Genomic DNA, 22093 nt, shown 5'->3' on the forward strand with positions numbered 1-22093 from the left:
AGATTTGATTTCAGGAAAACTCCACTGACTGCGATACTTGGAACTGGAAATCGAAATTGCCTTCAGAATTCATAAATTAAGGAAAAAAGGTGGAAACCCTGCATGAAGTTACTAACAAAGCATCAGTTGTCCAGCCCCAGTGCTGTAACAGTGCCTTGAATTTATCCTCTGGCCATGTCCTCTGAGCTTGACATAAACTGTCAGGCTGCTGCCCATGAAGAGACTCTGTCACTTTGCCCTGCTAGGGAGAGCAGAAGATTTTGTCTTCTGCCAGAAAAAAACACAATATTTCATGTAATGTTTTTGGCATTCTGCACACATGCATGACCCCTACAACAAATAGTCGGGCTAAAATCAAAAGAAGAACCCCGTGTGTTTTTAGTCCAGCAAACAGCTGTCAGCATCAGCAGGGCTGAGTCTCTGCTGGCCATTCCTTGGCCAAACAGATCAATGGGAAATAACTGCATGGAAATATGTCAGGATTGAAGTTAATCAGCCAAGGCTGCTTGGACATTACCTTAATAATGACAATGGTCATTTTACTCTAGCTAGGCACAAGAAAATAAGAAGTAACAGTTTAAATTATTTTATCAAATTATAATAATTGTCCTTATTTTACACTTGAAATGGTAGAAAAGAACACCTTTCTCTTTTTCTCAGACATTTTAGGGGTTAAGTTTTATAATGGAAAGAAACCTTAGATGTTACACATTTTTCTATGATCAAAAATTAACCCTGCTTCTCAAACAGTTGCAAAGGTAAGCCAACACTTACCCATTTTTAATCCATTGCATCAAAAATAGCAATTATTCAAATTTATGTGTTTTGATTTTCCAAAAAATTTAGATTATTAGAATGAATCTTAGAATGCATCTAATCACTTAGATTATTAGCATGAAGCACTTTATCAGACTCAGCACCAAGGATGATGCAATCATACTGCTTCTTACATTTCCTGTATGAACATAAAATATGTGTCTTGATCTGCCTGTAAGATCTCTATAACTCCTAGTGACTCCACCAAAAAAGTAAAATTAGTAAATGATGTTCTCAAATTATACGTCAGTTAAAAACAAAAACTCTATAAAGACAAAGAATTAAATTCCACATTGTGCTGTGGCAATTGAAAACCAGGAAATGCATTAGACTAATATTGACTTAGTCACAGCTATTAAATATTTGTCACTCATCTGTATTTTAGCTAGCACCCTTTAGAAACAAACTCTTTGTATTTTATTGGTGCAAAAGAAACAGGCAAGGCAATGCCAAATCTGATAGCACAAAGCCCAGTGACTTTTATACAAAATGGGATATTTTATTTATTTCTTATTGCTCTGTGTGAACCATAATTACCCATGCCTCAAGTAACATTTAGCTTGAACCTCTAAACTTAAAATACAAATGTGCAAGATTGTCAGGAATAAAATGACTGCAACAAAGGCATGGATTGACCAAAAGAGAATTTGAGAAATTATATTTTCAACATATTTTAACACAGAAGAAATATTATAACCCCTTCAGATTTTATAGCTCTTTTCAAAGGAAAAACTGATTCAAGTCTTAGACATGAAACTGAAATCCCATTATGAAATTGAAATGACATGAACTTTTCTGCAGGTCCAACAAAATCAGAACGTAGTAATAACAGCTGGCCTCTGCAAAACATTCACATGATTATTTAAGCAACGCTGACTGCAAAACTGGAATCCAACTATTTATTTTTAAACTTCTGAGGAAAACATCAAAATTGCAACCACAAAACCAAAGTCATAAGGTGGTTAGGCACCGAAAAAACATCAGTGGCTTATGATTTTCAGAAGAAAATAATGGAAATGATTACAGGAAGTGTAACTGCTTTCTAAAGAGCTAATCCTAAAATGTTTCCTCTTTTTTTTGTGGCTACTTAATGTTAATAGGTTTTAAAAGGGCATAAACACTGACACATGAAATGAAATTGGATTAGTACAAGTTCACCTAATTTGTCTTAAATTTTTTGAAAAGTCTATTTTTAGGCACACTTGTGTTTTGTTTTCTTAGAAAAGACACCTGTTTCAGCTAATGTTTCCTTTAAATTCAGTTTCATGTTATTTTTACTAAGTTCAGGAGACAGAATTCTTCTGTTTATTTACAAAATAACACAGACGAGCAGAGACACTTCCTCGGCAAAGCTGTCACTCGGCAGATCTCCCAACCTCAGCCTTGGTTTGGAAGGACCTCTAGGGGTGAGAAGGTTCTTCAGTGCTGAAGGAGAAAACACTGGAGAAAGTTAAGGGCTTGATTCTTTGGCCAAAGGAGTTTTGCTGTTGACCAGAAATCACCCTTAATGTAAAAGAAAAGCCCTCAACTTTTTATTTATTTCATTCAGAAATATAATTTATCATTTTTAAAGAATATAGGACCATTATCATCCCAACTGACTCCTCATTTTGTTTATTCTGTGGGCGAATATAATCGCATAATACTGCACCTAGGAGCTTCCTCTTTACAGATATAATTACTTACAACTGTATTAAAATTCGTGATCCTAAATTTTCATGATTCATGCGTCACCATTTGAATATTTCATAATATTTGAATATTAATACTCAAAGAACATAGCAGAAAATCTTAAACTTTACAATGTAAAATAAGAATTGGGCCTAGCAAATGAGTTCAGTGCCTTAGAAACTGTGAATTGGGCAAATAGAAATGGAGTAAGGAACCCTAGTTCTTTCCTTCTGCAAAACTAACTTCAACAAGGCAGTAGCCATTTTTAAAATCTTGTAGTTATACAGGAATAAAGATAAATTGAGATAAAGAGATCAATTACATATTGTGGAAATTTTAACTTTTTCTTATAGGACACTTCTACACATTTTAAAATTATGTATGTAGAGAAGAATAAAATTTAGTAAAAGACATGTAATAAAATTGATATTCCTCATGGTATTTAATAATCTTTATACCAGTAATTAATGATACTTTCTGACATTTTTCCTTCAATTCGCTTTGAGCCTAAACACCATCCAGAAAAAAGATGAGATCAGCAGTGCCATAAGCATCTCTTCGTAATAGTAGCTTCATTAATTTTAATTATGCCAGTCAGAATGTCTTCTTATTCAAAGTTCCCAAACCATCGTGGGAGAGATGATGACTTTAAAAATGCACAAACTTCCACATTTTCCTATGTAAATGTGTATCAGCAGATGTGTCTGTGAATGTGAACACTCACAGACTGGAATTTAGCAGTTTATTAACATTCTGAAATTAAAGCAAATTCCCTCTGTGCTCTACAAGAGAGAATATCTGCTAATATTCAGTCCTAGTCCTCACTTGAATGAAGGATTTTTGCACTTATTTTAAGGAATACTCCTCTCTTAATCACACCTCATGGAAAAATATTAATGAAAAAAGCAGCATAACATAAATAAATTTAACATGACTTACAGGCACAAGGAAACACATTGGTAGATGTCTTCCTTGTGTCAGATTTTGGTGAGAGGCAAGGGCTCAATTTAGACTCACGGCAAACAATGCATTACTCCAGAGCAATGACCCACTCCACAGACATCATAAATGCATTGTTGGGACTCAAGAAATTCTTCTAGCTCTCCTGAAAGACTCAAGACCCTGGCAAGGGGCTCAGAGACCCTGGCAAGGAGTCAAAACCACTTGTGCTTTCAACTTTAACCTATGGAAACAATTACTAACTTTGTGCAAAGAGTTACAAGCCACAAAGGTTTGAGTAAAATGTTAGTGAATTTATCACCAGGTGAAAATGTAGAATTTGGAAGTTTTTAGAATGGGGATTTAGGAGGCAAAATAGAAGAATCTAGGCGTGTCCAGGCTTCTTCTTTTTTCAGTTTCCATCTTCTGCTGTGATAGTAGCACTTTTAGATTAGTCTAAAGTAAAGACAAACTGTCTAACATAGATGATAGCTATTAGAAAATTTTTGTAAATAATGTACACGAAGTTTTTAGTATAAAAAGATAACACCACCCTAGAAGCAGTCAGTGTGCCGTAAACTGTCTTGTTAGACAAATCTCAAGTCAGAGAAAGAATGTTATAGATAACAGAAAATAAACAACTTTGAGAACAAGAGCTAAGAAATCTTTTCTTCTTCGGTCTCGAAGCTAAGAAAAAAAGACTTTCTAACACCTTGATGTCATCTCGACCCCAAAGACCCCATCAATGCATCTGTTTTCTAAAGGCAGCTGCAGCCAAGGCCCTGCTTGTGTCGCTGCCTGCCCTGCCTGCCCTGCCTCAGCTCCCCTGGTCTGGGGAGGGGTTTCTGCTGCTCATCCAGGGTGATGAGAGCACTCCAGGAACTGGGCAAATGAGGGATTCTTCCTCCATTGAGATTGCAGGGGCCAGGGAAAAGCTTCTCCCCTGGAGAGCCAACCCTGAGCCACAACCTTTTGCTTAGGTTGAGCAAAAAGCTCGCCCACCCCCTGAGACCTTAGCGCTCATATGTTGATTTCTCCCACCCCATTGGCCCTTCCCCTTTGCTCTGCCCCTGCACCCATACCCTATTGGCTCCCCAGTTTTGTCCCGCCCTCCCTTTTCCCATATAAAACCCTGTTTTCCCTGGCTCCTTTGTGGTTTTGGCCTTGGCGCCTTTCACAGAGGGGCCTGCTCTCAGTACAGGCCGTTACCCTGTGCAAGGCCAGACAGTGCTTCGGTCTCTTTCTCTGCATCTCCCAAAAGAAGCCTCAGCAGAGCATCACTCCCAGGGCTGAGAGAAGGACGTGCCTGTGCCCCTGAGCCCTTCGTAGGATGCTTCCTCAGGAAGGTCACAGCACCCTTACCATCAGTCCACTGCAGCAGATGATGCTTCTACTACAGGCACCACTATCACCATACTTAATAGCCCTGAGTATCCTTCTCTCCATGAATTTCTCTTCCTATGACACTACATATTCAAATCACACAGCCTGAAACTGGGGCTTGTGTGTGATCTAATAAAGCCTGGGCCTAAGATCAGACAAAGCTGTATTAACCGATTCAGTCATTATTTTAAATAAAGTGGACACATTTCAGTGATGTACATTCACCAGACATCTTGCTGTATATTAATAATGCTGACACAGAGTTTAATACCTTCTGACAATAGCAAGGACATGTCTCCAGCTTGCTCAGTCTAGGTAGCAGATGTCAAAGTATGTCAAGGAAAGACTGCTGTGAGGCTTGAGTTGGGTTAACACACCTTGATGTGTGCTTCTAGCATGGTCAGATCAAGCTTGCTTTTTTTGCTGTTTGCATTTTGTACTGCCATGAGCTCCCCAGAAATATAAAATAGAAAAAAAAGATTCTTATCTGAGTACCTAAGGTGAACCTAAAACTTGATCTCCAAGGTTAGCAGCAACTAGTTTACTTACAGAAAAAGGTCTGGAAGCATATAATAAAGGTTTAGATCTACACTTTGATGACATGACAACATAGAAATACTTTGTTCAGACATTATCATTGTTGCACTTTAACCCCAGTGGCAAGAGAACATCACACAGCCACTCCCTCCCTCCTCCTCCGGCCATGGGGTGGGGAGTACAACTGGGAAGAAGGGAAAACCTGGGTTGGGATAAGAAGAGTGATGCCCAACTCCTTTGCTCAGCAGCCCCGGACTGATGCCCAGCCCATCCCTGAGCAGCGGCTGACAGCTCCCAGCTAACTCCTCCTGGTTTATATACTGGACATGACATTCTGTGGTGGGGAATGTCCCTCTGTCTAGCTGGGGTCAGCTGTCCTGGCCGTGCTCCCTCCCAGCTCCTTGTGCACCTGCTTGCTGGCAGAGCATGGGAAGCTGAGAAGTCCTTGACTTAGGCTAAGCACTACTCAGCAGCAGCAAAACATCAGTATAATCAAATTATACCAAATAATCAACATTATTGTCACACTAAAATCAAAACAGCACTGTGCCAGCTACTAGGAAGAAAATTAACTCTATTCCAGCTGAAACCAGGACAGTCCTATTGATCAAACTGATCCCCCAAAATAATGGCAAGAGCAGTAAAGAGCACTAAGATCTAACATAGAATAACCAAGAGTTTTGTATCAGGCACTTACAGTTAATTTAAAAATGTTAAGCAAATAATTTCTTTTTATAGAACCTGCTAATATATTATTAACATGAAATAAAAGTGGAACATTTTAATTTGAACATAAAATCAATACAAATTGTGGAAGCATGCAAGATCTTTCAGTAAGGAAATAAGAGGTGACATGTTTATGCTATTTTACAATAAGCTTCCTCATTTCAGTGCATTTTTAAGCATAGCAATTTGGTACCTGTTAACAAATGATTCAGTATTTCCTCACAGATCTATATCATTTAAATCTTCTCTAGAATATTCAAAGCTGCCCAAAATAAACACATATCTGCAGAGAGATATATGCCTCTGTGTGCGCATATATATATATATATATGCAATATGTAGAATATGTACAGAAATAAGCCCCCTTTAGATTAAAGATAAAAGTCAGTGTCTTAAAAGACAGAAAAAAATCCCAAAGGAATAAATACTTAGTTGGAGCTATAATAGAAATTCATTCAGCAGTGAAGATGCAAGCACCAAACTTACACCAAGGACAGTTTCTACTCCTCTAACACTGTCTTCAAAACAAAAAGAACACTTAGGACTAACTCTGGGAAAAATATTTTGCCACCTTCCCTAAAATATTAGTTAATGTGACCATGAGGAAACTCTCATATACTTCATACCCCATACTGCAGAGCATGTTGTTTCGTGACATTTTTATGCCCAGAACATTCAGTATCCAAATATTAGGACTTTATTTTTAGCTCTCATAGTTGAAATATTAGATTCAAAAGAAACCCAACAAACTATACTGATTTATGATGAGTGAAGGTTTTGGTTTGAGGGCCTACCATTGAGCACCAAGATCTCAAATCAAGAAAACATCTTCTGTGAAAACAAGTAGCTGGTGCAGAACCTCAAATGCCTCCTGAAATCTCACTACTGCATGATACTTGCATTTTCCTATTTTCTCTATTATTTATATTGTATATATGATATTATATTGATTGTATCTTTGCCAATAATTTTCCAGTACCTGCTTTCCACATCCCTCTCCTGATTTTCATCCTCAACACTGTTATTTGCTTTTTGTCAAGGCTTTTGCAAATGTTGCTGCTATATCCTATTTCAAGTCTAGGTTAATTCCTGCAAGTATATTCAATTTGCATTTCATTCACCTCCTTTGACTTACTAATGAATATGTCAAACAAGAACTGCTTTTCTATTATACTAGTTAATCTTCTAACTGTTTTTCACCACTTGAAATATTATATTTTGTTAATTTCAATTTTTATGTTTTCACCCATTTTCACACCACATGGCAATTCCTGGGTTGAGTGACAATGTTTAAAGTGGCTGTTTTAGCAGTAATAGATGTGTGTTCCCAAGCTGTCAGATGACACAGATGTTTTAGAATTTGTCTTCAGAAAAGTTGGGAAAACAATTTATTCTCTCAGTTTTTCTCTATTTTCAACCTACAGTATATGGTTGGGCTTTTAAATACAGAAAAAAATGACAAAACCTTCCTGGCTTAGCTGGAATGCCAGTGCATATCTGCAAGCCAGACAGAACTGATCTGCTACAGCTATTCCACACATACTAAAATCCAGGGAAAAAACCCAACTGGCTCTCATGAGAGGGCTTAATCCATTTTGGGTAACAAGAATTTTACTGACACTATGAGCTCACCCTTGTAAACAAACTCTTGATCTGTTAGCCTCAGCAGGAAAACAGACAGAAAATGCATAAAACATGATGGTAAAAACCCTTCCCTTGACAAATAGATAGTATCTGCAAAGTGAACAAATTCAGTTTTCTATGCATAGGGCATTTAGGATACCTTGATAGCTTTCTAAATAACTTGTGACTGCTTGCACAATTTCAAGTCCAATATAAACCTGCCAATAACTCCAATGACCTAAATCAATTCTATTTTAATTATAACTTTAACACATAGAATCAACCAAGTGGTGCATGTAATAGTAACAGACTATAGCAGATTATTAGCATTAGGTTTTGAGGTCACTTTTTAAAGATATTCTTTTGCAATAACAAACTTCTAGAAACAACACAATGCAAAACATATGGTGCACCAGCTGAGTAGCACTGCAGTGTTAGATATACAGATGCTTCACTGCAATTACCAACTGTTTATAGCCTTGAGTTTCAAACAGTTACTGAGTTCCACATTCCTGATTTTATCTCATTAGACAACTGCAGTCCAAGCGTATTGCAACCAATGCTATCAAAAATTACTACAGATCTTCATTAAATCTCATTTTTATTCAGTCTGAGTAAAATGGGATTTATTTGGAAGCAGAATATATCTGATAGCTGTACTGAACACCATCATCTAAATGAATAGAAGAAGTATTTTCCCTACCTTATAATCGTCTTCGTAGTCATTATATCCACACGTACTTAAGATGTCAGGAAATATATCCGACCATCCATTACTCGTACAATTTTTGCTAATGTTTCCTGTAAAGCCAAATTAGAGAATTTAAATTAGAAAGATTCAAAATTCTCCTCATCAATGACTCCTTAGACAATCTAACTGTGTCATTAGCTGATCACAACCTAGCTCTTTTTCCTTTGTTTCCTAGGATGCAACCCAGCCATTTCCTCTCACGTGGTTTTCATTCATATTCCTTTGGCTTTTCGTCTTGCTTGGAGTTGCCTTTGTACTACAGAAAAACAGAAGTAAACCCAAGACTTTTCCTTTGGTATAGCAGCTATTTTTGTTACACATCTGCAAAAGCCTGAAATGTTCTGCTGTTTTACTTAAAATACTCAGGAGGGAGCCCTACACTTCATTCTGTAAAGGGGCTATTTGTAGGTAAAGTAATTTGAAAGAAAAGTCATTTCAGTGAGAGTTGTTCTAACCTCCTATTTAAGGCCTTTGAGAAGCCAATACCAAGGAATCCACTGAAGAGTTACAAAAGCTCTTAGACATTAAGGTGATGACTTGCTGCTACAGCAAATGTTGGTAAGTTTGGTAAAGAAGTTCAAAGGACAAGTTATGTCACAGACTGAAGAATGAGGTAAAGATGCATGCTGAATTTCACCCTTTGAACCACTACTGAAACAATGTAGTACAGGGAATGTACAGGACATGTGGAAGTATGGCTGGTAAGGAATTTTGAAGATTTATTATTTTCAGAAAGTTTCTGTTTGGAGCTGACAGAAAAAGTTGACTCTTTCCGGAGACGAAGTCACACAGAAGACATGGGGGCAACCCATGATTCTATTTCTTAATCTAATTAAAATGAATTAATTTTCATGCAGTAGGGAACAACTTCAAGAGGGGAAAACAGAAAAGCCTGATGTCAGACTAAAGATTAGTCATCACATTTATTGTAACTTGTTCTTACAATCTTAATTCATAGGCAACTTTCCCTCATGTTGCTTAGAGCAATTTGTATATCTATGATACTTGAAATCTATAATAATATACTGCCTTGGTTTGGAGTTTACCACTGGTCTATAATTGAATTAAAGATTCCTGGTTTTCACCATAGAAAAATAAATTTATGTGCCATAGGTCAGTGTTGGTCAAGAATAACCAAACTTGTTTATATACACTCCAAACTAAAGCTTTGGTGATCTTTATTTTGTTGATTGGTTACTGGAATTTCTTCTTTGTATAAAGTCTTCAGTGGAAAGTTGTAAATATCCCATAAGTGGTTCACCAGCCAACAACCAAATCTTTCCAGCTAATAAAAGGGCCTGACCTGAACCCACAGTCTCCTCAAAGAATGGGACCACTTTTGCCATTTGGCATAGAAATGACATTTTTAAAAGAAAATGTCACCTATTTATACACTGTGAAGAGTCTTCACTTTAAAAGTACATCAAGATTCTCTGACCAGGCAGAGCAGAGGAATGTGTTAACAGAACCACAATTGCGTCAAAGCCAGTTTTGCAAGAAAAAACTCAATGTACTCAAGACACTGAAGTATTTTCTACTTCAAATACTGCAATACCTTCTAACCTAAAGAGAGTTGGGCAATGTTCTATGGAAGGCAATGTTTATTTCTACACCATCTTTTCATGCAATTAAGTATTTCAGATGCCAGCCTTATTTAAAACCTTTAACTTGACACATACATTTGAATAGTAACTTTCTGAGACTAATAAACTTGTAAAATACGGGAAAAACATTATAGGATAATATGATTTGTTTTGCAGTAAAAATTCTTTTAAGAACAAGTTACTAATATTCAATACAGAATTAATCATGTGGTATGCTTAAACTATAACAGAGCACCACAGAAGAAATTTAGAGCCAGCTCTCCAAAAGTTCTAAAGATGAGAAGAAAACTACTTTTTAAAATTCACAATTTAAATTGGGAAGTCCTTTAAGAAACTGATGGCATTTAAAAGCCTACTTGAAGTTTGGAATATTTGCATAAAAATAAGGTAGTCTAGATCATCTTGTAGTAGAATTTTAACTTCTCCTAAACACCAAAAGCTAAAACATACATCTCACAAATCTGGCTAAATAAAAAGAGTGAAATTTCGTTTTTGAAGGTGTTTTCATAATTTTCTACTGTTAGGAATTAAGTTAATTTGTAATGTGCTGTGTATGAATTAAATAAACTACATATGCCTGAGCATAATCAACGTATAAAAGTACCAAGATGCTTAGTTAGCTCTTAATTGAATCAATCATGCAAAATGTTTCTTGTCTTCCTTCTCTGAAATGTTAGAAAGACAAGGTTTAGGAAACACTCTTAATTGAACAGGAACCTCTAAAAATCAACCCTGTTAGGTTCCACAAGCAGGAAGTAAACAGGTAGCTATGAAAAAAAGCTGGATCAGGAAAAAGGATAGCAAACTATAAAATGAAGAAATCTCTCAGTCTTGCTGACACCGTGGTGAAGTGAGATAGGGTTGTGATGCACTGTGAAGGTTTCAGACTTAAATATTTATTGCAGTTGTTTTATAGTAAAATGAAAATGTTGTTGTAATATAACTTAAGTTTGTGAAATAAACTCCAGAGAGAATGTGCATGCTCTAGCTCTTGGCAAATAGACAGAAGCAGTGTGATTTAATTCAGATTTTGAATTTTTGATATTTATTAGTTTGCCTTGTCTCATGACAACACTTTATTATCTTTGTTTGAGTAATTTGAAAACTTTTATAGATTTCACAACATTTAGCGACGATTACACATACTTTCCCCTTTACAAATTGTTTAGACTATCCATGATAAACTAATCAAGATTCACCAGTTCCAGGAATGAAAACCTTTGCTCATCTGTAGATTGTTTTACTTATCTATTTTTTACTGGAACAAGGCTTATTCAACAGTTTTGAGTCTAAAGGTATTTTAGTCATACCCCAAATTATCCTCTAAATTAAAAGTAATATTGGGGGGACACCAATCCCCCCCTCCCCTCTCTCCAAAAAAAGAATTACATAACTGTGATAACTTTTTCATCTTTCACCAGCTCTTCATGACAATGGTTTCCCACCTGAGCAATGGGGATACAATTTTTCCATCCTGCAGCATTTTGAGATACATGTGAAATACTCTGTGTGCATCATCTATTTTCAAAACCCCACTTAAATACCACAGGGCAAAATATGATTTATTGACAAGATGGTGCAGAAGATGGGAGACTTAAACCAGTTAAATGTTTCAGCAGTCTGAGACACTGATGAGCTCTTTTCAAGTTCCATTAAAAAGCAGAATAAAAGGTTTCATAATAACTACCTTAAATTGCAATAGCAGTAATTTTTAGGTATTATCTGCTAATGTGGGCTCTTTATTCTCATGATGGCAAGGCAGAGCTCCCCTCCTGAGACACAGAGGGAACAACCTACATGTGGCCTGCTGGCAACTGTTAGAGATGTCAGTCAGGCTCAGCTGCCTTAGTAATTAACAAAATAGGTCAAAAAAGAGCAAGCAATGTCAGCAGCTTTGGCGAGTGTCACTGTATCAGAAATATACTTAGTATCTAACTCAAAGAACACCAAAAGGAACACAAAGATGATAATTTGGTCTTTTCACAGTGTATCCTGAACAGCTCTGACAAGAATTTTTAATCTACAAAGAAAATTAAACCCCCAAATAAACCATTTTTAGCACATTATGTTAAAGAATACCAGAGAGAAGCCAGTGAAAATACACCTTAAAATAAGATACCTGGTTTTCCAGAAAAAAGGCTGAATACTTTTGGGCAAGGGACAGTGACAGTCTCTCCAATCTTCGCAGGACGCCAACAGGTGATGTTATCCCAAACTCCAACACATCCTGAAACAAAACCAGAATTAACAGCCTTGAATGCTGGGTTTGCTTATAAAGACCTGGTGAAAACTTTGAACAAGTGGTTCAAAAAATATTAGACTCCTTCAAGAAAGCTGAAAAGATTATATTTTCCATGAAAACTTTAAAGGAATCATAACAGTCTGCTGATTAACCAACCAATTTTGAGGTCAGTTAATGCATTGGTTGCAGAATGGCTCATTAAAGCCATGTCATTGTGATGTGAGGATGCTAAGAAAAGAGTAAGAAAGATTAAAAAGTAATTCCTGAGCACTGATGTGGATTATTAAGAATTGCAAAATTTTGAGAGTTTCCTAATCACAGTTAAAATGGAGTTTTCTCTCCAGCAGATTGAACATCACAAATAAATATGCAAGAAGGTCATTGGACTCAGCACCACATATGACAGGCAGGCATTATGATTGGAGAGTGTTTGGAACAATAGGCATGGACTTACAGAATAATCTCTCAAACTGAAAAACAGACATTTGAACAAAGAATGTTTCTATATATTGGTTTCAGGAAGGGCAGGGGGGCCTTCAAATTTTGTAGATATGTTTTATAGCGGCAGTAAATGCTTGTTACAATTAGAAAGCAACTTGCCATAGCTTTGCCCATGTTGATATCCATATCAATGTGGCTCAAAGGCTGTATCTTGTGAATGAGTGTAAATCTTCCTATAGCTTCTATAGGCATTTGGCTCAATCATGCCCTGTTTAAAGGTGTCTGTTTATAATGCATATTTTCTAAGCTAAGCAAAGAGCTATGAAATTTTTTCAACACAAGCCTTGCAAGGACAAAGAAGTAAGGAAATGTTACGCATATTATCTCAGTCCAAGCTATTTTAAAAAAAAAGAAATCATGCCAAATTCTGTGAATTTATGGCTTCAGATAAAGCGTATAAAAATTTTAGTTTGTAATTAATGTTAAATACAGAAATCAAACTATTATCCCACTGGTATTATCTCCATAAGATTATTAGCAGTATAAGGGACAGATTGTTCCTTTCAGTAGAGAACATGAAACTTGGATTGGGAACTGCTCTCAGCCATATTATTTTTCAGAATATTTATAGTATTAGCTATTCATTATTAATTTATTCTATGCTAGTGAGGTCATACCCAAAATCAAGCCACATGAGTTAAATGAAACTTGAAAAGGAATATTTAGAAGTTCTATATTTGTATAAAAACTTTTAGTGCAATTAAACTTGGACAGCTTGTGTTGACTTAAAGTATGCAGCATCCTGCTTTCAAAGTTTAAGTTACTTTCAAAGCACACGTAAACTAGGGAACCAAAGAATGTGTAACAGGACCAGCAGCTGGATTTGTCCCAGGGCTGTGTCGTAGATGCAGCACGAAGGAAAGGCAGTGGCACAGTGTTCCCATGGGCCTTGCTTTCCTTTGGAAACATCCATCCAAGTGTGATGGCTGTGAGGGAGCCGCTGAGCGGTACAAGAACAAGGTCTGGAGATGATAAATGAAGATGAGAGGAGGGTTATGGGAGAAATTCTGCATTTGATCACCAATTCCACAGAGTCCTCTTTATGAACTTTCCCAAGGAAATGCAATTCTCCAGAGGATTCACTTGCTTATAGGGATTGGGTCTTTTTCCCTCCTCTTAAGATTGTACAGTTCTAAATGCAGCATTTGTTCTATATTCAGAAAGATTATGCCAAAAATAAGGATTACTAAAGGGAGAACTTCACAAAGTTTATCTCTATGTGTAGATAACGTAATGCCTTATCCTCCACTGCCCTGTGTGCTGCATCAGCCTCTCTTGGCATTACCAACAGTATCCCTGAGAGATCTCTGATAGTGGCTTGGCCATCTGTACACAATTTCAGAGGTTTACACTGAGCAGGTCACCTTCAGAGCCTTTGAAATGGAATTTCAACATGCTTAAGTCCTTCCTGAGTTGCAGTTCTGGGTGAAAATCAAGTCCAAATCTCTATGATGCAGCACCAGAGCTTACTCAAACTAAAAGAATGTTTACCTGAACCAATTCAGGTCATGCTTCATCCCCAATTGATTTTAAGCCAAAAACAACATCAAAACATGACATACAAGTAATCAGAAAGACAAAGAAACTATTTTCTTCATCTGCCAGCACTCAGAAGTACAGTGACAAAATGAAACTCTTTTGGCTTTGATTGATGGACTCTCTGAGCCAGCATAAACAAGCCCTGGAGTACACAAGAATAATTATCATCTTGTAAGGCCTCAGACATTTTTATTTCAACCCCATTTCCACTAACAGTGAGAGCTGAGATGAGTCATGAAGCTGTTCATGCACACCCATGGAAGCTGATGACTTTCTCAAATTTTCCCTTTTGTTTAATCCACTCTGTAAAATGGTGGCCTTATTACAGTAATCTGCAAACAGCTCAGAGGACTTGTAAATTTTTTCTATGCTACTGTACATTGACTGGGCTAAGGTTTTGCCAAACAGGCAGCTGAACAGCATGGATTTCAGAGCTCCATTGCTGTGTTTGCCACAGAAAACACTTTAAAATCTTATTCAAGCCTCAGTTGGATGAAACATATAGAAAATATGAAGTTCAAGTCCTATTCCTACCAAAATTCATCAACACAATTTGTATCAAATCTCAAAGCTTGCTGCAAGGTTTTGATGTTCAAAACATTACAAGTCAGTAATGGTTTCTGGAATATGGTTTTTTCCTTTATTTTTTCCTCAGTATTTTAGGACTTTAAAGCCATTGATGGCCCAGGTGAGAATGGTCGTGTTTGAGATTCCTCAAATCAAATGGATGAAGTAACACCAAAGATGTATTTCCTGCATGTAGACTACATTCAAATGCATCACAAATCATGTGAGTGAAACTGAAGTGGCTGTCACCAGAATTCCAAGAATATTAAGCCTCAATTTATGATTATCTACATCTATTGATAATGATGCAGGACATCTGAGAAAACTGCTGAGATGTCCTGGAGGCATTTATAGTCACTGAATGATTACAGTGGGCATCTGAATCTAGTCTGAATGCTGAAATGGTATTAATTACTGGTGTAATTACTGCCAGAATTACAACTGTTAAACAGTAATGCATCTTCTGGGCTTTCAAATCAAACCTTTCCTCATCACCCCCTTCTTCCAATTACCACAGATTTTAACAGTGTTTTATTCATATGTCTTCTTTTTGTCTTAGGAAAACATATACTTATGCAGAGGGGGGATACAATTAACTTGACTTCATCTTAAAACAACTGAAATTACGCCAGGTTAATTGTTCCCAATGATTGCCTGTTTCTTTCCAGTGACCACAAAGCAGTCTATGGTGCTTTAAATACCACACAGTTGGGAAGTGAAGGTGTGGTAAATGCTATGTAAATGTTTCTGTTTCCCTACACAGAATATCTAACTTGATCAAACTTTGTATTCTCCTCTCAACTCACTTTCTACAACTCTCCGTCCAGCCATTAATACATTCAGAGTTAGGATTTCTGGACTGTCATCCATCAGTGCATCACTCATAAAATCATTATCTAAATTCTCATTTTCTGGAAATTTTATCAATCTCTCACATATGTAGGCCTGCTTCCTACTGTCTCTGAAAGATATTGATCAATTCAGATAGAAAATATTCATATTTTTAGGTATAAATAAGGTCTTACATTTTAGTTCTGGTAACAATTTTACCAGTAAAATTATACTTTCTATAGCTAGCTATTTCTTTCTGTAATTCACTTTTAAGGCAAAACTTTAATGGCTCCAATGTTTATTTCATGTTATGTCTATAATTTTTATTTATACTATTTTAAAGTATTCTAAGTACCAGATGTACTTTAATGTACATCTTTTTTTTTTATATGCTCATTATTGGATTTAGTCTCTATGTTTGCACTATACTTCAATAAATTCTCAAGCTTTGAGTGTTTTTGTCCTTTTACTTTGATGTGCACGCATAAAAAGTCAGTCCAGCTTAGATCTGTGCTAGCTCCTCTTTTTCTGTATGTCTACTATTATATTCTTTAGCTTTTTCTTTAACTATTGGGCTGGTTCTGGCTGGGATAGAGTTAATTTTCTTCACAGTTGCTAATACTGGGCTGGTTTGGAGCAGTGCTGAACAGTGGGTTTTTTCTTCCCCTGTTCTTATCTCAACATAACTGTTCTTATCTCAACATAAAAGTTTCCAGCTTTTACCTTCCCAATTCTCTCCCCAATCCTGCTGGTAGGGGAGTGAGCGAGGATCTGTGCAGGGCTGGGTTGATCTCTGGGTTTAGGCCATTAACAACTTAGCAAAACTAGCAAAGGCAAAAAGTAAACAGGTCCTTCATCCTGATTTTGTGGTGTCTAGAAGAACACTCCTGAAACCTGCATAGAACAATCCCTTTTCAAAGTCTTCATTTGCACCATTTGTTTCTCTGATGTGTCATTCTCAGAATATCCAAGGAAACAGCCAAACTTCCCTGAAATCCTTTGCTCAGTGACTTGCCCAAAAGCCTCTTCTCCTGTTCCTCCAGAGGACACTGCAGATGCTATTGTTAGCTAGTTTCAATGAGATCACTTACTTTATTTGAATGTTTGGTCTTTAATGCTTGTCATGCATTTGCACATAGTTCATAATTAAAGGAAACAGACCATAAACTACATTTTGTTTCCCATTTTCTTCAGCTTACATAAGTGCTGCCACCCCCATGCATCATGCTGCTTTTTGAGATCCAGTCTTTGAGCAACAAGTTCACTTACCTACATGTGCTTCTTTGTCTATAAAACCATAAAAAACTGGGGCTTGTGCTGCAAAATTTTGTTTATAGACACATTTTATAAATATATAACCACTAGGTGGCACTTTGTATTTGGATTTAAAAATTGTCACTTCCAAGAGAGGTTTAGCATTTTTCAAAATTGTCTAGGCGTGCATAAAACATGAAAAAACAACAGAGTGCTTTGAAAATGAGTCAGAAAGTCGACAGCTAGCCTAGGGTTTATTTTTCAATGTTTTGATTTTTGTAGTTAACTTGGCAGAGCAGAAGCCATCTCACCTCTTATGGGCAATGATTTCTAGGCTGCAGGTCTGTGTGCCACAGCATGGAACTTGGGTCGCATGGGAATTATGAACATATATGGACTGACATTCCTTCTGCATTTTCACACAAGTGATTAAAAACAAAAACAACGAAAAAGAGGTGCTGCACAACTGGGAGCAAAGCAGAACTGCTCAGAGCCGGAATAGGAATGAGACAGCCCCAAAAAAGGCTGCCCCACTGAGGGTATTTCCCACCTGATTTTGTCAGGGCTCTGAGAGCAGGAGCAGGCTGTGATGGCTCTGCCTTCATCCTCCTCAGAGCCTGTGCCTTCCTCTCCCTGCCCTGCACCGTGGCCCTGCCTTCATCCTCCTCAGAGCCTGTGCCTTCCTCTCCCTGCCCTGGTCTGTGGCCCTGCCTTCATCTTCCTCAGAGTGTGCCTTGCTCTCCCTGCCCTGCTCTGTGGCGCTGCCTTCATCCTCCTCAGAGCCTGTGCCTTCCTCTCCCTGCCCTGCTCTGTGGCTCTGCCTTCATCCTCCTCAGAGCCTGTGTCTTCCTCTCCCTGCTGCTCTGTGGCCCTGCCTTCATCCTCCTCAGAGCCTGTGCCTTCCTCTCCCTGCCCTGCTCTGTGGCTCTGCCTTCATCCTCCTCAGAGCTTGTGCCTTGCTCTCCCTGCCCTGCATCGTGGCCCTGCCTTCATCCTCCTCAGAGCCTGTGCCTTCCTCTCCCTGCCCAGCCATCCCAGCGCTCTGCCCACCCCTGGTGCCCTGTGCTGGGCCCTGACCCCTCTGCAGGCTGATGTCCCTGTGCCAGGGAGGTGACACCTGCCTGGGGGACACCTGCCTTGTCCTGGGGTAGGACCTGCCACACCCTGCCTGCCCAAAGCCCCTCTGGGTGGAGCTGCCTGCCTGCAGTCCTGTGGCAGTACAAACTCTGGGGTCTAGAAGCAGCTCCAGTTACTCAGAAACATGGAGGAAATGCCAATGGAAAAACTTTTAATTTCCAGTCAACAAACACTACTCATAGACAGCAAACAGAAATTTGAAATTCTACAGTATACATCAGATTTAACTAGTTTAAATAGAATGATGAAACCATAGAGTTTATCTCATTTTAACCTAAAATATTTGAAGTTCATAGGTTCTTCAAAAGCCAGTTCTAATACCAGGAATGGCAAAAATACGGTTTCCAAGATTTCTAAGAGATTTCTGGATTTTCACTAAATTAAACACTTCAGAAGAAATGTCTTGTTATCCTTTTGAATAACAGTTTCCCTTTGGACAATCAAAAATCTATTGGCCAGTTTTAAACTTAATGTGATTTATGTACTTTTAGGGTTCTGTGGGGAAATATGGAAGTTGCCAGCTAAAACTTTGAAAAAATCCCTCTCAAACAAGAAAACAAACTTTCATCCAAAATTTCCAGGTAAATCCTGCTTTTCAATTACTCAAAATGTCCTATGGAGACAAGAGCATTTATTTTTGAATGACTGAACAGCATGCTAATCTTACCATAAGAACATTATTTTCTATTCTTATGCAAATATATTAATGTGTGTATAGTCAAAGCTGTAAGAGGTACTCTTATCTTTATGTTTCCCCAATTCTGACGTGCTGTACGTTCTTGAAAATTGCCATTAAAAATTAATCTTCTGTTCATATAAACCCCAGCTCAAAAGATTAACTGTCTCTATTAAGAAGTGGACCACATATTTCTGCTAGTGTGTATTATGTCTAACCCATGTGCTATTTGTTGCATTAGCTGAAGCTTTTTCAGTGTTTTGGTACTCAAAATTCTTTCTTGTGGTATTTCAGCTTTGGATGTTGTAGAGAATAGACTGCCATGGCCACAGCTGACTTTATCAGGACTGAAGTGCCAGACTATGCTGGGCAATATTTCCTTCAGAATCTTCTGGAAAACACAATAAATTCACTTATGGATGTGCATTTTTCTTCTTCAGGGCTACAAATGCCATACACTAATGTCTACTGCCAAATTTCTATTTACATTTTGGGTAGAGTAGAAATTTCAGATCTTCAAAATCATTGTGGGCACCTGGTGCTTTTCTTTCCAAAAGTGTTTGTTATTGTCACTCTTAGTACATTTTGCTATGTGAGATGGCAAAATTTTTGAATAAGGCTGATCAGGATGTTTTCTTGGTCATCATCATTTTATTTACAGTTTGTTACTTTCCAGTAGGCAACTCATTTCATTCAAGGTTCTTTCCCACCTTTCTCACCCAAACTTCTTAAAAGACAGAGCTCTGCTGCTCTTCTGCCCTCAAATATTTAAGTACAGCTTCCACAAAGCCCAGACGTTGTCAATACCATAAGGGTCAGTTTTATGTGGTGTTGTTAATGATGACACTTAAATCAGAGAAAGCCAAAACATAAAAATATCCAAAGCAGCCCCTTTAGCTTCCTTCATTAAAAAAAAAAAAGTGTGAACTAAAAAGTAGCAACATATCTGTACTACACCTGGAAAAGCAGCAGCACAGAGATTTAAGAAAGCTAAAGTTGTGTTTCCAAGAGTTAATGGTGCTGCACGAAAGAAGTTCCATGACCCCACCATCTCATTAATTCTACTTTGAATGCTACCTCAGAGGACTGTCAGCACCACTGCAGTCTGAAATACTGACTCACTTTACAGAGAAAATAGCTTCAAAACTAAACAAAACCTGATGCAAGACCTTGAAGAGACAGGGAACACAATAAAGGGGGAGCCTTGAGGAGATTCCTGTTCATGCAGCAAAGGAAAAGTCTCATCTGGTTTTGTGTCAGTCTCCTATTTACTGACGTGGAGGATGGAGTGATCTCGTTGGTGTGGCTATAGAGAGAGGTGTGGGTATTATACACAAAGGTGTGGGGGTGTGTGTAAATGCAAAATATGGATCTTTCTTCCAGGAAAAACAACCTTAACAGGTAACCTGATCAGATAAATTTGACTTCTGGGCAACTTTCCATGGGTCTGACATTTGAATGTTCATCCCACTGTTCTGAGCAGCTCTCTTTCATCCACAAGATCATGAGCTCAGTGCTGGAATCACTGAGGAAAATTCTATTGACAGTGCAATTCAGGAGATTGGATTATACAGCAATATTGGTCCCTCTTGCTTTAAACTTACAAAGAACGAAGAGCATAATTTTGGTGTCTTGTCTCTTTTAATTTCCTATTACAAGCTGCATTATGAAGCTTCTCTTTGAGAGGTTTATGAAATTCTTTCCAAAGCCATTTTTCTTTTTGTCTACATCCCTTCCTCAAAGTTAAAAAGCCATATCTAAAATTAAAAATGTTGTCTGACGTATGGGTCTCACAAAAACATATTTTGGAAATCAAAATCTGAGAAGACATATTTAACTGTGCAGCCACTCAATCCAAGATGAATCAAAAGTCCCTAAACTTAATTCTTTTCATAATGAAATATTTTTTAGAACTTTTAGTAGTAGAACCCTGTTAAAAAACCCTGAATTTTAACATTTTTGACCATAAGATTTCATTTTTTTCACTTGAAGGTGAAGAGAAGGGGGGCAGTTACTTTATAAGGAAAAATTGTAAATACTGAATAAAGGCAGAAATTTGTAGGACAATTATTTTTTGCATTAAGGTAATTACTTTAAGCCATGAGTAGCAGATAAAAAACAAAACAGTTCTCAAAATCTGTAGCTATTATGAGCTAGTTAGAATGCAGTTCATCTGCCCTTCAAAAATAAAGAAATGTGCCCAAAGATAGAAGAACCTCTCCTAGACTTCCAGCTAAGGTGCATCCATATCTCAGGGGCCAAATTATAGGAGGAAACGGACAACAAATGGGGATAGAAGCTAATGCAGTCTTCATAAAATAAACAACCAGATGTTCTAAAGAGCTCTACAGGGAGCAAAGCCCTGCCACAGGTCTTTGGAGAGTGACTTCTCCCCTAAATGGAGTGTAATGCCGTCCACTAATGGAAAAGTATGTGCTAATGCCTGAAAATCCCCCAAAGGGTGCAAAGCAAGAGGTTTGGGTGTCTCACAGTTTGACACGGGCAAATGAGCAGAATTTAGACCAACTGGGTCCCTTGGTTTTAGCATATCCTTAGCATTGTTCAAAGGATGCTTACACTGGTTTTATACAATGTTTCTTTGGAAAACACACTACTATTTTACTAAGTCATGAAGTAAACAAGTACTTCATATATTTCATAGTCAGTGATTTTAGGTGCAATGCAAAAATTACTCAGCAAAATTCTTCGGCCCATGTCTTGAGACAGGTCAGGTGTAAGATCATTTTATCATGTCAAAGAAACCCAAATAGCCCTTAAATGTTTCCTTTTTACCTTCCTAACTGGGAGCTGAGAAGATTAGATATTTAATACACAATTGTCATCTAATTCAAAGAAGAAACAACTTGTCCCATTCAATTTGGATCCTCCAGAATTCAGAAGCTGTGCATGCCAGCCAAATTCTGGACCATGTGACATAGAGGCGTGAAGGTTCCCCAGGTGCCCAAAAATTAATGAAAATATTCCCACTGATTTTGATAATGGAGGTCCAAGCCTTCTGTGGAAAGTCTCAGGGAACCCTTATTTCCAAAATCAAGACAGTTCCTTCACAAGACTTCATTAACAGCTTTTGTAGTCAGGTAGCACATACTAAAGTTAGAGAAGTATGACAAGGCCTGTATAACCATCTTTCCCATTCAGGAAAATGTGGAATAGCATTTGGGAATTTATTGTAAAGAATTATGTTTCACATGTATTACAAGTTACACATGGAGCTACAATTTGGACTAGTTCCAGCTTGTAAATTTTCTTTAGCAGTCCTACTTTTTCAGCAGTCA

General features: G+C 37.6%; 1 protein-coding gene across 1 annotated transcript in view; it reads right to left on the reverse strand.

Moving 5' to 3' along the window:
- Window positions 1-22093, reverse strand: part of VIPR2 (vasoactive intestinal peptide receptor 2) — a 47141-nt gene that overhangs the window by 20067 nt on the left and 4981 nt on the right. The window contains exons 3-4 of the mRNA XM_074553587.1: window positions 12170-12277; window positions 8399-8496 (exon numbers count right to left, since the gene is read on the reverse strand). Coding sequence (XP_074409688.1) covers window positions 8399-8496; window positions 12170-12277 — 206 coding nt within the window. The remainder of the gene's footprint in view (window positions 1-8398; window positions 8497-12169; window positions 12278-22093) is intronic.

Source organism: Zonotrichia albicollis, chromosome 1 (genome assembly GCF_047830755.1).
Source record: "Zonotrichia albicollis isolate bZonAlb1 chromosome 1, bZonAlb1.hap1, whole genome shotgun sequence".
NCBI classification, from domain to species: Eukaryota; Metazoa; Chordata; class Aves; order Passeriformes; family Passerellidae; genus Zonotrichia; species Zonotrichia albicollis.